At 32.4% G+C, this 14,935-nt stretch overlaps 1 protein-coding gene across 1 annotated transcript; it reads left to right on the top strand.

Moving 5' to 3' along the window:
* Positions 1–117: 117 nt before the first annotated feature.
* On the top strand, positions 118–14,504 carry LOC127848874 (uncharacterized). Its single transcript, XM_052381536.1, has 9 exons — positions 118–1,189; positions 1,466–1,579; positions 4,116–4,206; positions 5,938–6,081; positions 6,196–6,319; positions 7,844–8,532; positions 8,822–9,099; positions 9,292–9,393; positions 10,617–14,504. The coding sequence occupies exons 2-9, from the start codon at positions 1,478–1,480 to the stop codon at positions 10,716–10,718; spliced, it is 1,632 nt and encodes a 543-aa protein (XP_052237496.1). The 5' UTR covers positions 118–1,189; positions 1,466–1,477; the 3' UTR covers positions 10,719–14,504.
* Positions 14,505–14,935: the final 431 nt, after the last annotated feature.

The raw sequence follows: 14,935 nt of genomic DNA, 5'->3' as shown, positions 1-14,935 counted from the left end.
GTTTGAGAATGCATTTAGTGCCCGTCGGTCACGTGAAGAAACATAGAAAAGGGCAAAAAATGGTGCCCGAATAATTTTAAGTGTGCATCAATCAATCTTTATATAACTTTATATATAAAAAAACGTGCCGATTGACCAGGCTTATGAATGCACGTGGAGCGAATCGGATCAAGACCAAGGTCATTGTTAGCGAAAATGAAAAAAAGGTATCTGCTCATTAACTTGAGTTTGTTTGGAGGTACTTCATTGATTTTGTTTAAATTTTAAACTTAAGTTTTGATAAGCGTTGCAAATAAGGGCCAATTTGATGAGAGTCAATATATCAGTAACTTAAATATCAATATCTTATATAACTTACATGCAAACCTAGCTTTACAATTAAGTAAATAAAAAGAAAATTAATAAGAGAAACGTTGAAATCATGGTTTCGTGGCATTTCTATGTTTCTTGTGTAGGATCTAAAAGATTATACCAACAATCCGTTTCTACAAAACCTTAATTTACGCCAAATAAAAGAAATGCTTTAATTGATGTTATAAAATCGTTCTAGTTACTTTCAAGATAGTACATAAGTTATCATGACGTATCTATTGATCGTTGGCTCAGTCCCCAGATGCATTATGATGGACTTTATACTAAATAGTGCTGGGTTCTTAATCTGGTAAAAAGGAAGGAATTCATCCTGCAGATTTACACATTTAGTGTTTCGTTTTATTATTTCTGGATTTAAATTATTCCTCTATTTGTAATATGTCCATCAACAAGACATCGACAACATTTGGAAAATTCCTTTTGTACACACTTCGTGATTTGCCCATCTTTATTTGTATGTCGACAAACGAATTCAAGATTACTGTATGAAACAAACACGTTTAAACATCAACTTAATGTTTGCTTTTATTGAAATGCATTAAACGACTGATCGATGAAGCTATTTTATTGAACAAAAGCAACGATAGCAACAATCATGGCTGACAGACTAGATGAAAAGCTCAAAAGAAAATAATAATATACTCATAGAAAAAATATTCGTGTGTTGTTTAGGAATGAAACTGAAATGTTCGAAATTAATATGTATATGGAATGTTATTAATTTTTAGTTCTTATTGAGTTGATTACTGGTCTTCCACCGTACACAAAATGGGAACTGCGGAACTGCAGCGAATATAAAATAGTCAAATTACGTCAGGTATTGTTTTATTTCATTATTTTTTTCCATATGTGTGTAAGATTAGAATAATAAATCAGCTTAAATTGGTTATAACTGAAATAGTTTCAGGAACACATTGAAAAACGTCATAATTTATCATTAATTTACCATATTTTGTTTAATATACGAATAAAGTCAGTAATTGAACACTTTAAATGTTCCTATAATATGTTCGGAAATGAATGTGAATATGAATTCGATTTGTAAATCTGTACCAAGTATATGAAATAATATTCTTTATGTTTTTCTTATCAGGAAAATGTTTGGATGCAAAAAGAAATTGTTGAACACGTTGCTACAATAGCATTCCGGTGTATTAACAATGAACAAGAGAGCTGTATCTTTTCGAATTTAAAGAACGAGTTAAAGGTAAGATTTATGGTAAAATGTTTGAAATTATTGGGTAGGGAACAATTAAATAATGCAATGTTTCATATCGTTACCTTACACATACACGGGAATAATGAAATATTATCAGGAGAGAAATTCTTGTCCGCTAGTCTTTTATTTGAAGCAAATAACCAATGGCCTATACAATACACGACAATAAATAAAATATGTCATTACACATACATAATTATTAAATATGGGGGCATCTCCTGAGAAAAGTCAATGCCAAGCATTGGGGATTTAAACCGGTTGAACGGATCCCAACCCTCCCTCTTAGCCCAAAATAAGTAACAAAACAAACATGTGTAGATACACACTAACGTCATAGCATTGTCATTCAAATTAAACAGCAACTAAGGAGAATAACTCGAGTTAATTATTATTTGATTTCTCCATTATTTAAATACACCCGAGCAGATAAACATACACCCGAGCAACAGTAATATAAATTTTTTGAGGCACGATGAAGTAAAATAAGTACACATATCAGCTTTTCAGATTATTTATTTCTTACTGCAAGTGTATTGTCATTATTGATGACCTATTGTTGTCTCAAATCACATTTTACTGACACTTAAACAATATACTTCGATATATAATCAGCAATCAAAGCGTGAACTTCATATCAATGTCGATGATACTATCATACATTTGATATAGAACATGACATACGATTCATGCAGTATCTATATTATTTATTAGTGCAATACCGGTTTCACAAAGCAGAATATAGGTTTTTCCGGCCCGCCGAAACTATCCGTATGTCTATCCGTCCGCAAAACTGGAACCGCATTGTTGACGTCGTCATCAGAGAAATTATTCCATAGTTCTACCTTATTGCAGCGTCTACACAGGCAAATAGCTAGGTCGGCATGTGACCGGTTTACCCCCTTCCTGTCTTAAAAAAATTGTCCATCAAAGATCATAATGGATTGTCCCCCCCTATTTAAGAGAGCTTTCTCCTTTTTTACCAGGTTATCAAAACATTACTATATCAATATAAGTCGAAAATAGGCACAGTTTATCCTGATAAAAGCGGGTGCCGATCTTCAAATTTACTGGATCAACAACACAACTCTGCATTTAGTTGTTCCTGCCTGCCGTCATCATGTTGACATCGCGAAGCTTGACTAACGTTTCATGGACTAATATACAATATCGGAAATATTACTTACCTCTTCTGCAGAAGATTGACTGCACGTCCCACACATGGACGATTATGCTAAACCGCGAATTTTATCCTTTATATTTTGTTGTCAATGTTCAACAACGGAGTATTTTGCTATAAAACAACATCACATATATTAACGTAGATGAAATAGGTATATATATATATATATATATATATATATATATATATATATATATATATATATATATATATATATATATATATATATATATATATATATTTTCATGTAGTATCTTTATTTTCGGACATTTTATTTTGGGATTATTTTTGTGGTTCTTAATTTTCGGAATCGATTTGTTTTCAAGCAATTAAGATAGCAGAATACAGTTTAACATTGTAATCATCGTGGTGCCCTACAGGAAAAAGCCCAAGTAACAAATGTGTTTTGCGATCCATACAGACATGCTGAAATCAGTCATTAATGGCCTTTCGGATGCAGACAGATTATTTAGGTGAATAAATGAATCCTAAAACAATAACAAAGAGTTTTAAAGTCTTAATTGTGTTAAATATTCATTTACAGTATTTACAAGAATGAAGTTCATCAAAACTAACATTATGCAGTTTTCTGCATGATCTTTCAAGAAATTGCATAATGTACATATAGGAAATTCTCACAATGTATGCAATACTGAGTAGAGAAAAAACATGTTATTTTGGACGGACGCACAGGTGGACGAACGGCCAGCGTCATAACTCTTTTAATGATGTATTTTCTCTTGCGCTGAGAACAGTCATCATACAAAAGCAGATTTCTTGTACAAGTTTTTATAAACGAAATTCGGGCGTCCCGATTCTATTTAGATCTTTTGTTATGAAAAGTATCGAACACAATAATTGCCGAACTCGAAATAAACCTGTTGCGAATGGAGCCAACCCAGTCCGAGAGCATTACCTTATAGCAAATATGATAATTTTTATAATTTATTGATTAAATGTCTAAATGCTATAATGGGCATTTATATGAAACATTTCGGCAAAATGACTGTTCCTGTATTTAATCATCTTTTATAACTCGAATCGACGGAATATTGATCCGCGTTTTACCCCAGCGAGGAATATTGCTATAAAGATCTCTATTTACAGAGTGTTGAAAACAGAATGGCCTCTTACTCTTTAATTAGTAAGAGATCGTCGATTTCGTCAATAATTAAATATTTAATAGCGTGCTGTATGCATTGTCCTGTAATGTACAGATAATTGGTCAATTGCCTGTCTTGCCAACAATACTCACACAAAAGTAAAATATGCCAGGGACATATACAGTAGTAAATCTCTAATTTGGAATAGATCTTTTATAACAGGTATATATTATATTTTTAGAAAATCTGCCGAAACCACTCCGTAACTGTATGGGACAAGACACGGGGGCGTGATAGGTGCGAGATATGCTTGGTAAATGAACCCATAACAGGTACACATTATTTCACATGTGAAACCAGACATGACTATATAAGCAAGTTTATAATGCACAGATGATTAAATATTCTATGTAATTATTACCAAAATGTCTATAATTGAATTCTTGTTCATATAATTAGTATTTAGCTAATGGTTATGAACTCGATTTGTCAGCTAAACATGCCTACTGTCGAGAAAAAGAATAATTTGCATTGGCCTTTCCCAAGACTAGGTGAACTATTTGGAAATTACCACCCGGTTTTGCGAAAACTTCATTACCCACACTTCGTTTGATTGCCATCCATTTTAAGTTTTTGACTGTGATCTGGAAAAACATGTTGTGTGCAACTCTTAATACAAACGACAAACGGATTTGAATGTTGAACGCCATTTTTGTATATTGATGATACGTTATACAATAAAATAACCCATATAATCAATTTTGAAATATAATGCCGTGCATGTGATTGTAAAAAAATGGTATGAAGATAAGTAACTTCTTTTGTCTGAAACATTTTTTTCATATATGGCACATGTTTTCATGAAAGGTTATTGATTATCTGTCTGAAGCTAAAGTTAATAAATTGTACGTAATATTTCTTTCTCAAACCACAGTACATCAAAGGAACTGTTTTCTTTTGTGATTGTTGATGTTTCAGCAAACAAATGGCCAATCATTTTATATTAGAGTGCTCTTACAACGTTTTTTTTAACGTTTGATTTTCGCCGTTTTCAGCAGTATTTTACTCATATCATGGCGGTCAGTTTACAAACGCACTCATGAGAAAGTTATGTGTAAAGCTGTAAGTGCACATAGTTATGCCAGTAACTGGCCCAATTGAATAAAAGGTAGGAAGAGAATGGCCTTAGAAATGATTTCGTATACAGTGTTATGTGGCCTGGCAAAAAATCAATCTCGCGATTCTCGGTTGTGTAATCCAGCGTTTTACACTGTAAACTAGCCGACCCGGTACAAGAAATACATTGTCTTTACAATGCATTAAGAATGGCAATAGATTTAACTATTTTTAAAGCAACACATAAAATAAAATTCGAATGGTACAGTTCATGTTTGCGCTGAGAAATCCTAATTTTGGAAGAGTGTTTTCTGTAATAAATGTCCTGTACACTGTTTGCATAAACATATATAGATTACGAATTTTGCTGCAACGACATCCTAATAAATTTATTCAATTGTTACTCCAAACAAGAACGTGAACATTCACTGTTCTTTGTTTTACAGCGTCGAAACAATTGACTTAAACAATTTGAAAACGTATCCGCCACACCAATGCAATGTAATTTTAAACGTACAAGTCTATTACCTGATGTTTGTTTTTAGTTATACAAGTGAAATAATTTTTATATAACTTACCAGATCTGTAAATTCCAAAGCGTGCGAAAAATTGCAAACTAGTGTGTAGTCATTTTAATAAAAAGTTTAAGTGAATACTATTTAAGCCACGTAGTAAATCTTTATACATAGCACATAATAGATTAATGTAATACCCAATTTGATAGGAAGACTTAAACCAAATCAATTTCTATAACTTCGTTTTTACGACAAAGAGACATTAAACAACCTGAAATCTTGCGTATGTTTAAGCTTGCTCGAATGTTTAGTTATATTTATATCAGTAGGTCTAACAAGCAATTACATTCACCGGAACTGAGCAGGGCACCCAATGTGACCCAAGGATAGTTACATAGTTTTGTGAAAGGTATATTATTTATATTGTTTCAGTTTGTTTTGATGGGCATGACATTGGGTCCAAAGAGCAAAAGGATTGCCTTAGAAGAATCAGAACGTGTTGCTCATGCATGAGGAATTCATACATCAATCCAATAAAGTGTCATACATGTGGAGAGACAATTAAACCTTTAATAAGTAAGAATCTAAATTATTTCTAAATGAATAACATATTTATTATTGTAAAATTAAACGATGGAAAGATATATCAATGCCGTAAATTGATTATAAAACACAACTTTTATTTAATAGACGACGACTGGGGTGCCATATTAGTACCTGGGTATGATGATGAATTAAACGAACTTTTCAAGAAGGACATTACGAAATTTGAACAAGTTATCACATCAAAGGTACTGCCCGCAATGTGCATGAGGTAAGTATTTCTCCCTCGCTCTCTTTTTATAACGCCCCTAATGCGGTACTTATTATGGCAAAATACATAGTTGTAACTATCACATATTTGTGTCGTGATTACAAGAATGTGAACTAAAATAAAACTTCTAACAAAATATTGCTGACATGGAAATGACAGTTTAAATTTTACACCACAATACAATTTATGAATCTTATTCGTATTGCTGTCATGTGTTGGATTAGTAATAGCTCATCTGAGCACATCGTGCGTATATAACACTTTTTCTTTCACCAATCATCTTAATCGTTGTCATCATGGACCTTGTGGAAACTTTAAACCGCATGAATAGGTTTCAATCAGGATTATCACCTCTTTTTTTAACCCCCATATAAATCGTAGGTAAACATAATTTACCCATTGTATACATCAATGGTAGTTTAATTCAGTATAGTTGATATGATATCATATTTTAAAGACTTTCACATTAGTGAGCTTAATGTTAACCCATGGAATAGTGGATTTTTCAAAAATCTAGCAAAATCTATGTCAAAGATAACTAGTTTTGAGGTTATCTTGGTTAAGCTAAAAATAAGCTTAAAACTAGATAATTTGTGTAAAAAACATTATGGTTAATGGTTTAACTAACTACAAAGCATGTGGCCGCTCTGGAACGGTCTTGCGTTTATAAGGTCTTTTTACTTACGCAAATACAAACTGGTTCACGATGGTATAAACAGGTATTTGCAGATTTTAGTTTTCAATTATTTATGTAGCCATAGCAAATACACTAATGGTCTCGCGACCCAACTGAAATAACTTAAATATTTATAATATAGCCTTCAATGGAATAACCTTGTCCCATCAACAAGGCTAATGTACTTTTTGAATTGGCGCAAGATATAGGTTCTGATTCCCAGGTATGTCTGTAACCATAGCAACAATAATATATGAGATTTGTTTTTAATGACGTGCATATTACTCATATGACCATCTGTCATATTGGTATTATATGATATGTATTTACATAATACATGTCTGGAGTCACATTGCAAGGTGCATTTACAGCCAAGTAATTATTTAGAAAAACAAACACACTCTCTGGACTTAAACGCTGCTCCATATACAGTTGAGATAGTCTGGTTGTGTAACGAAATAAGTTATTGTATGTTGTGCACGTCGTTTGACTGCGCGTTCAAACTTTTCGGTGTTGCCACAGGACTGTTATATAGTATTATATAATTTTAGGCATTTTAACAAGTAAGAGTGTTGTTTGATCCCTTATACCAATATTATTTTAGTTGATTTAAAAATCTTTGCTTTCTGGTTGAAATTGATTGTATATTGCATTTTCAACGATATTGAAATTTTGATTCATAATAAATAATGCAAGCTATTTTCTTTACCAAAACTAGGTTATACGTCTTACTTGTGAGGTTATTGTATGATTTTGCTATGAAACACAAAATAAACATCGGTCTGTCAAACTGTGTAGTATATTTAACTTAAGAAAATATAATCTAATATTATATGATTTATTTTTAGTTCCAGTAATGTTTTTATCTCTGAAAATAAAGAACAATTGGATCGGGCCATTGCTGAGCTTTCTGAAAAGGATATTGAAACTGTTATGTTCGTATACATTGGACACACTGCTGGTTCCGGACTTCAAGTAGGCAAAGATGAGTTTTATTCGTTAAATGCATTAAGTGAAAAATTTAATGAGTGGAAGATGAAGAAGCCACATTTTGACAAAGTGATAGCCTTTCTGGACTGCTGTTATCCAGAAAAAATGAATTTAAAAGGACTCAAGTTAATTCAGATCAATGCTACTGCTTCAATGGAGACAAAAGTAGACAAAATCCACGGAAATCCGTTGTTAAATTATGTTATGCAGGCATTCACAGCGACCGCTTACGGTAAAGGCTGCATACTTGAAGATTGTGAATGCAGCAATATTCTACAAGGAAGCTTTATTACTCTGAATGATTTGTGGTTGTATCTAAACGAACACACTAAACATGAAGCATCGACATTTGACATTCCATTTATGCATACAGAACACATTTCATTGCAAGACACTATCCTGGCATATAATTGTCATTTCAAAGTGCAGTTTGACTTCACAATAGAGTACCCCGGAAAGAATGAAATTAAGAACATGCATGTACTTCTATCAGATTTCAACGACTCGTTCGATCAACTGAAATCGATCGGAGCTGAGGAAGTTATTAGTAACTTTTACTGGTTTATTTTCACATTATTTGCTATATTTTGGCTGAGGGTTTATTTAAACAAATCATGTACGAATTAGCTTTTGTGTAACCTTTATTCTCTGCACAGCCCAAAGATGTTAGGTGTAAAATATGTACATTGGTTTAACAACGTGCATAGAAAATTAATCAATTCATTTTAATTATGTCTGCTTTTGCTTTTTTTCTATACGAATACTTAAAAGATTGGTGTTGTGTCTCGTGCGAATATAACTTGTACACATAAACATGTTGGTGTTTGTCTTTTCAGAACATGTGTGTGACATGAACTCAGATAAAGGAAGCATCATAACTAAAGTTGCTGATACCTTGAGTATAGATACCCTTACCGGACCAAGGAAACAGGACTTTCAAGAGATAGACACTATTGAGAAGCTGTCATTAGTCTGGGCATCGAAACGGTTTTTGAGATTCAAGGCTCGTCAATTGCACAACATAAACGTGGATAAACCTGTCGGTCGGTTATTGAAGGGTGTCCCAGATATCAGGAACGTGCACCAGGCTGCACTAAAGAAGTGCGCTATGAAGGTTTGTTTAGTCCTACAACAATTGTACAATAATAAATACGATGCACATGATCGATACTTTGCTGTTAATTTTAAATGTGTTTTTTGATACAAATTAACGCATTAATATCTCAATGTGTCATATCAACATCTTTATATTGCTTATTATCTTGGCATGGATCCATTCAATGAATAACATTTATATATATTATAGGACGGACAATTGACAGACATAAGAAAGTATAGAGACCAGATTGACAGGAACACAAATGCTGAATATGTATTTATTCTAGAAATGATCATATATACGACACAGGTACGTATACATTATGCGTTGATTAATTACTCAGTTCCGTAGCATTAAAAAGAGAAATACACATACAAGATGTAAAGTTAGCCATTAATGATTACTGCTTAAAGTGTTCCTGTCCGTTTATTAATTAGTTCACCGCGCCCAAAAATGGGTTGAACCAATAAATTAAAAACAAGTATGTTCCTTTTAAACCAAAAGGCCGAGACGTTTAATATTTGGTATTAAGCATTGCATTGTGGTCCTCTTATACATTTGGTAAAAATGTTCCAATGGGGTCAAAACGGGTGCCGCCAAAGGGATAACACATTTAACCGGCTCAGCCAAAGAGGTCATCAGTTGTATATTTACTTATGTAGGGAATACCTTTACAAATTGTCTTGTCCGAAGGCTGAAAACCAAAGTCTTATTTTTATAACGAATCATAAAGAGGTAATCAACACAATTTGTTCAAATAATTTCCATGAGGTTGACACTGGCCCTGCCCCTAGGGTTAAACAATATTAGTAAAATTTATGGGACAAGACAGTTAATATCTTTGTTATTGAGTATGGAGCATCAGTAAGTGGTCCTCATTAAAGTTAAAAAAACACATTATATTCCTGGATTCAAACCTTGCCACGCCCCAGGTGTCACAATTTTAATATAGCCTTTTTTGCAAAATGACATTAACATTTTTCTTCTTAAATAGGAAAGGCCCGTGGGTGTAATATTTAGTATGTAAATCAGATAGTGGTTATACGATACGTTTGTAAAAATTATGCATCTCGATTCGAAACTAGCCACATCCGCGTGATGATTTTAACCTTTTAATATAGATTTATATGGATATGCAAGATATGTCCAAATATAGATATGTAAGATATGTCCCAATTCTGTCACTGTTTTCAAAATTAGCAAAAGTCAGAGCTCTTAATTGTTATACTATAAACGTATCCAGTTTCTCAGGTGAGCGTTAAAGGGCCTGAGTCATTTTTTTGTGTTTCATCCAGTAATGCATTTGGGAAGATATTCGTTGAAAACAGAGCATTATCTAAAGTTTAAAGAATACAATAAATTCAGAATAACACGACCAGTGTTTTGAGAACATCTATAAATCTCATCTCATGTTTCGGAATATTTCAAATTGAAAACCACACACTAAAAACTAGTATTTTATCGGGTGATATCATGTTCCTGATTGTATTTGACACTTGAAACGTATACACAATATATGGCAATTGTTTCAGTTACAAGGAAATCGTTTGGAAATATCGTTCTTTGACCTGCCAAATAACTTCACATTCGTCCATTTGAGTCTTGTTCCGGTCGCAGACATTCCAAGGGAGTAGTTTCACTATCGACAATTGGAAGTTTTGCGCATGTGATATTGTTTAATTCAGTTCAGAAAATGATATCTTATAGAGATCGACATATATATGTTTTAATGTATTTTATAATATTGTGAAATTACAGTGGACTGTGAATCCGCAACGAACTATTACTGTATACTATATAGTTAACCAAGTTTTGTGAAAACTTCATTTAGTTTGTATAAATTAAATTGTACGCGTACACATGCTCATATCCCAATATAATTGTTAATGATCCGTTTTTCCTCTAAATTATGTGAAACCAGCTTTAGTTATTGAAAAAGTAAATGCTGTTCGGTATGTATTGTCCTATATTGTACAGGAATGTTTTTATTGAAATTCGTAAATTAAGACTAACCAGAAACAAAATATCTTTTTTACCCTGTATTAACACCAAAAAATATATGTTACTATCACAACCTTGGATACATGTACAATGTGGAAATCTAGGTCGTAGCATTTATATGTTGTTATAAAGCTCATCTGTTGGTACTTATATTGTTTTACTCAGTGAACGTGCTCTAAATACACAACATTCAATTGTGTTGAAACTAGTAAAAATCTCGGTTTTTGAAATCGTTTGCTTCGATATGGATTAAACTTATGCTTCCTGAAACTTAAGTCTGAATAAGAAAATTTAGGGAAAATTTGAAAACGAAATTAAAATTAAATCTTTAAAAAAATTTATCTGAAAACAGCATGTGTTTTAAAAATATATACGTTATTATTAAACACAATTCTAAATGTACCAAATGGTCAATAAAACGTTACTAAATATCATTATAAGCAAAATATTGGAATTCATTACCAGCTGCATCTAACTGATAGATACATATATTAAATCATTACAACTGTTAGAATAATGCTTTTTTCAGCAGTTCAATAAGTAACAAGTGAATGTACACTTGGTTGGGAATGTTTATGAAACAATTACTTTTGCGTAGGCTTAAGCTAATGCAACATGTGATATTTTAAGTAATTATATCGAATGACCCATCACAAATATTTGTTTCAGAATATATCAGCTTTACGTCACACACAGACTGACATTTCAATCGCAACGTAATTATAATATCTCTATCACATTGAATTTTGGTCTAGAAAATCCCGTTGTTATTTCTATTGACAGTTTTATATTTTGGGAAGCACTTCCTTTGCCAAGCTGTTATGTCTTCATTTCCGTTAATTATTTAGAACAAAATACGGCATGTTGGTAATTGCGTGAAAAAAATCTTAACGTTTTTCTATTGACAACATCAAACATAATTGTTAGAATATGGATAAAACTGGAAAAAAGTTCTGATTTGATATCCCCATGTGTAGGCCCATGCGTTTTAACATTGAACAAACCATGTAGCATTTACTTATAATTTCTGCCCCATAGTTGAATGATATTTCCCAGAAAGGATAACAATCATGGTGATTGTATTTAAACTTTAGCGTTTATATAATATACTAGAGTTGCGACACCTTAAGGGTTTCGCGGGATGGAATGAGTGGGGAGATAATTAATATACACTTTTCAGCTTTCCGGAAGCAAGGACCGTTTGGACATGAAACACCAGCTTTCCAACACTATGTGATTCCAGTTCCAAAGCACATACTGAATTAGTTCCATGAGAAGAATTCCCAATTTCGTACAAAACGGCATATCCCCCAATCTCTCAGAAACAAACAGTGCTAAAACTATTATTTTAAGTAATCATTTACGATTTAAGATGTCCATTCTCAGTTTGCTGTCTTAGTCTAGCCTAAAATTATACATGCTTCTTGCGTAATAGAATTTTCAGAAACCTCGTTCTTTTAAAGAAATTTTCAGAGTTATTTGGTTAAGTTAGGGACAAAGTTGAGCAAATATCATCATTTTTTCTAAAACTAAATCATCCTATGAAGCCCCCACTGGGATTCAAACACAGACCTCTTTCCTCTGGGAAGGAAAGTATTCTATCTGGAAACACAAGGGCATGTAAGAGGAAAATTAGCAATTTTAAACCTATCAACATATAGAATTAGACAATATTAATATGGTATTATAATATAAAAACATCCCGTAAGTTAATTTTTCACATGACCTTTGAAACAAAACAGACATCTCTGAATCAGCGATACATTACAGTTGAAGTTTAAGACGTGTAAAGTACCTGTATTCAAATCTAAAAATATCCCATGTTTTTGTTTAACTGTTAGTATCCCATTAAGAGGGCCATTGGCCCTAACACGCTTACCTAAACTCCTATGAAACTAAACTAGTATCACAAGAAATAGACCAAAATAACAAAGTACTTTATGAAACATAAATATTTAATTTCTTGACCCATGGTTATTTTTTAACTCGGCTGAGGTATCGTTAGAAAAAATGTTTTTTACCGATGTTCATGTAGACTACACAATGAAAGTGACTTCAATGGTATAAACATGTTTGTTTTACTTAATCTAACAAGTGGCCTTTTTAACTTTTTTTGTTCACTAAGAGTTGTCATATCATACCATATTTTATTAAACGAGTTCAGGAATGTTGTTAGTAAGCGAGCCTTTGGCGAGCTTACTAACGAATTTCCTGGACGAGTTTAATAAAATATTGTATGATATGACAACTCGTGCCAGATCTTTTTTATCGCATGCTTTTAAATGAACAAATTAAATAAATATTTACGCGAACATAATGATAAATCCCGAATATTGTTTACATTTCGTGACGTCATATGACGTTGCAACGTCATTTCAGCAAAATAACAAAATGCGATTGGTCAATAAACGAAAACTAAGCCAATGAAAACGCTTAGAAATGTTGTATAACACATGTGTAATAAAAAAAAAATATGTAATGGTTTTATTACATTGGAAAAAGGGTATGGCATGTGATAAATTGCAATATTTGTATTTGAATACAGTTTTAGACAGTGTGTTATCATAAACTTCGGGGCAAAAATGACTATGAGTAAACACATGAGTACATAATATATACTGATACATTGTGTCAAGATCATAACGGTTCTGTATGGTAATTCTTGACATAAGTATAATACTATTTAATACAATGATAAACCTAGCATGATTTAACTAGAGAATATTTAGGTAGACAGCGGTCCAGCTGATTTTTCATTATTCAAAGACACATGTCTGTTTAATTCAATCATCAATGACAAGTTCAATTCATCAAACATTACATGGGAATTTCGATTCGAAAATATCCATCTGGTTGATAAAGTACGTATTGTGGATTGTGCATTTTTAAACATATTTAAAAAGGTGTGCATTCAGGGAACATTTGGAACATTTAATTTCGCAATATTTTTACATATTCAAGTTTTTGTTGTTTTTATTTTTGTGTTTCAGTTTTGTTGTAAATATATATTTTTCATGACTATTTATTGTATGCATAAAAAGTCCTTACAAGCTCCATTTCATATCTCGTTTCAATATAAGTTTGCATTTATATACACGCGTACAGTACTTTGATTTGATACTCCCCAAATGTTCCTTTTGATAAATGAATACCTGTATATGTATTTTTCAGAAAGCTTTTAAATGACAACTATACGATTATATAAGCCTCGTACTATCAGTTGGATTTTGCATCATACTATTAATTATTTGTAACGCTTTATTTGTAATATGTCTAGTGTGTTTTGTATAACATTGCCTCTGCATAATAATTTAACTAAGCTGATTTGTATAGATGTCTCATCAATATAGTTTGTGTTTATATGGTTTACTAGATAGACTATTTGCACACAAAAAACACGACCAAGTGTATGTCTAATTTGTAACAGAAATGCTTCTCATTATGTATTAAAATTCCCCCAAAATACTTAGAATTGTTAATTTTGTATTGAGATTAGGTATGTATTTGTTGTATCTTTTTGTTATTGACTATTTGTGCCTTGTGGACGTCTTTACTTTACAAGGAAGACATTGAAACTATTAAGATAGTCGTCTGCACGGCAATATTGCCGCGTATCCGTAGATCCAAACGCGTTCCCGACACTTTTTGACGTCCAACCCTCAAATGTGCAAATAGTTGCTCATGAAATAAAGATATGCATGTGTGATTTTTTATCATCCTTTGTTAAACATACAAAAGATATGACCTTTTTCAAATGAGCCAATCTATAGCATCATGAGTATTTGCATGCCCCATAAGCTAAATTAATTTCGGACACCACCATGGCAACAGGTGTACAATTTTGCATGCG

Source organism: Dreissena polymorpha, chromosome 10 (assembly GCF_020536995.1).
Source record: "Dreissena polymorpha isolate Duluth1 chromosome 10, UMN_Dpol_1.0, whole genome shotgun sequence".
Taxonomy (NCBI): domain Eukaryota; kingdom Metazoa; phylum Mollusca; class Bivalvia; order Myida; family Dreissenidae; genus Dreissena; species Dreissena polymorpha.
This window is presented reverse-complemented; position numbering and strand designations above follow the sequence as displayed.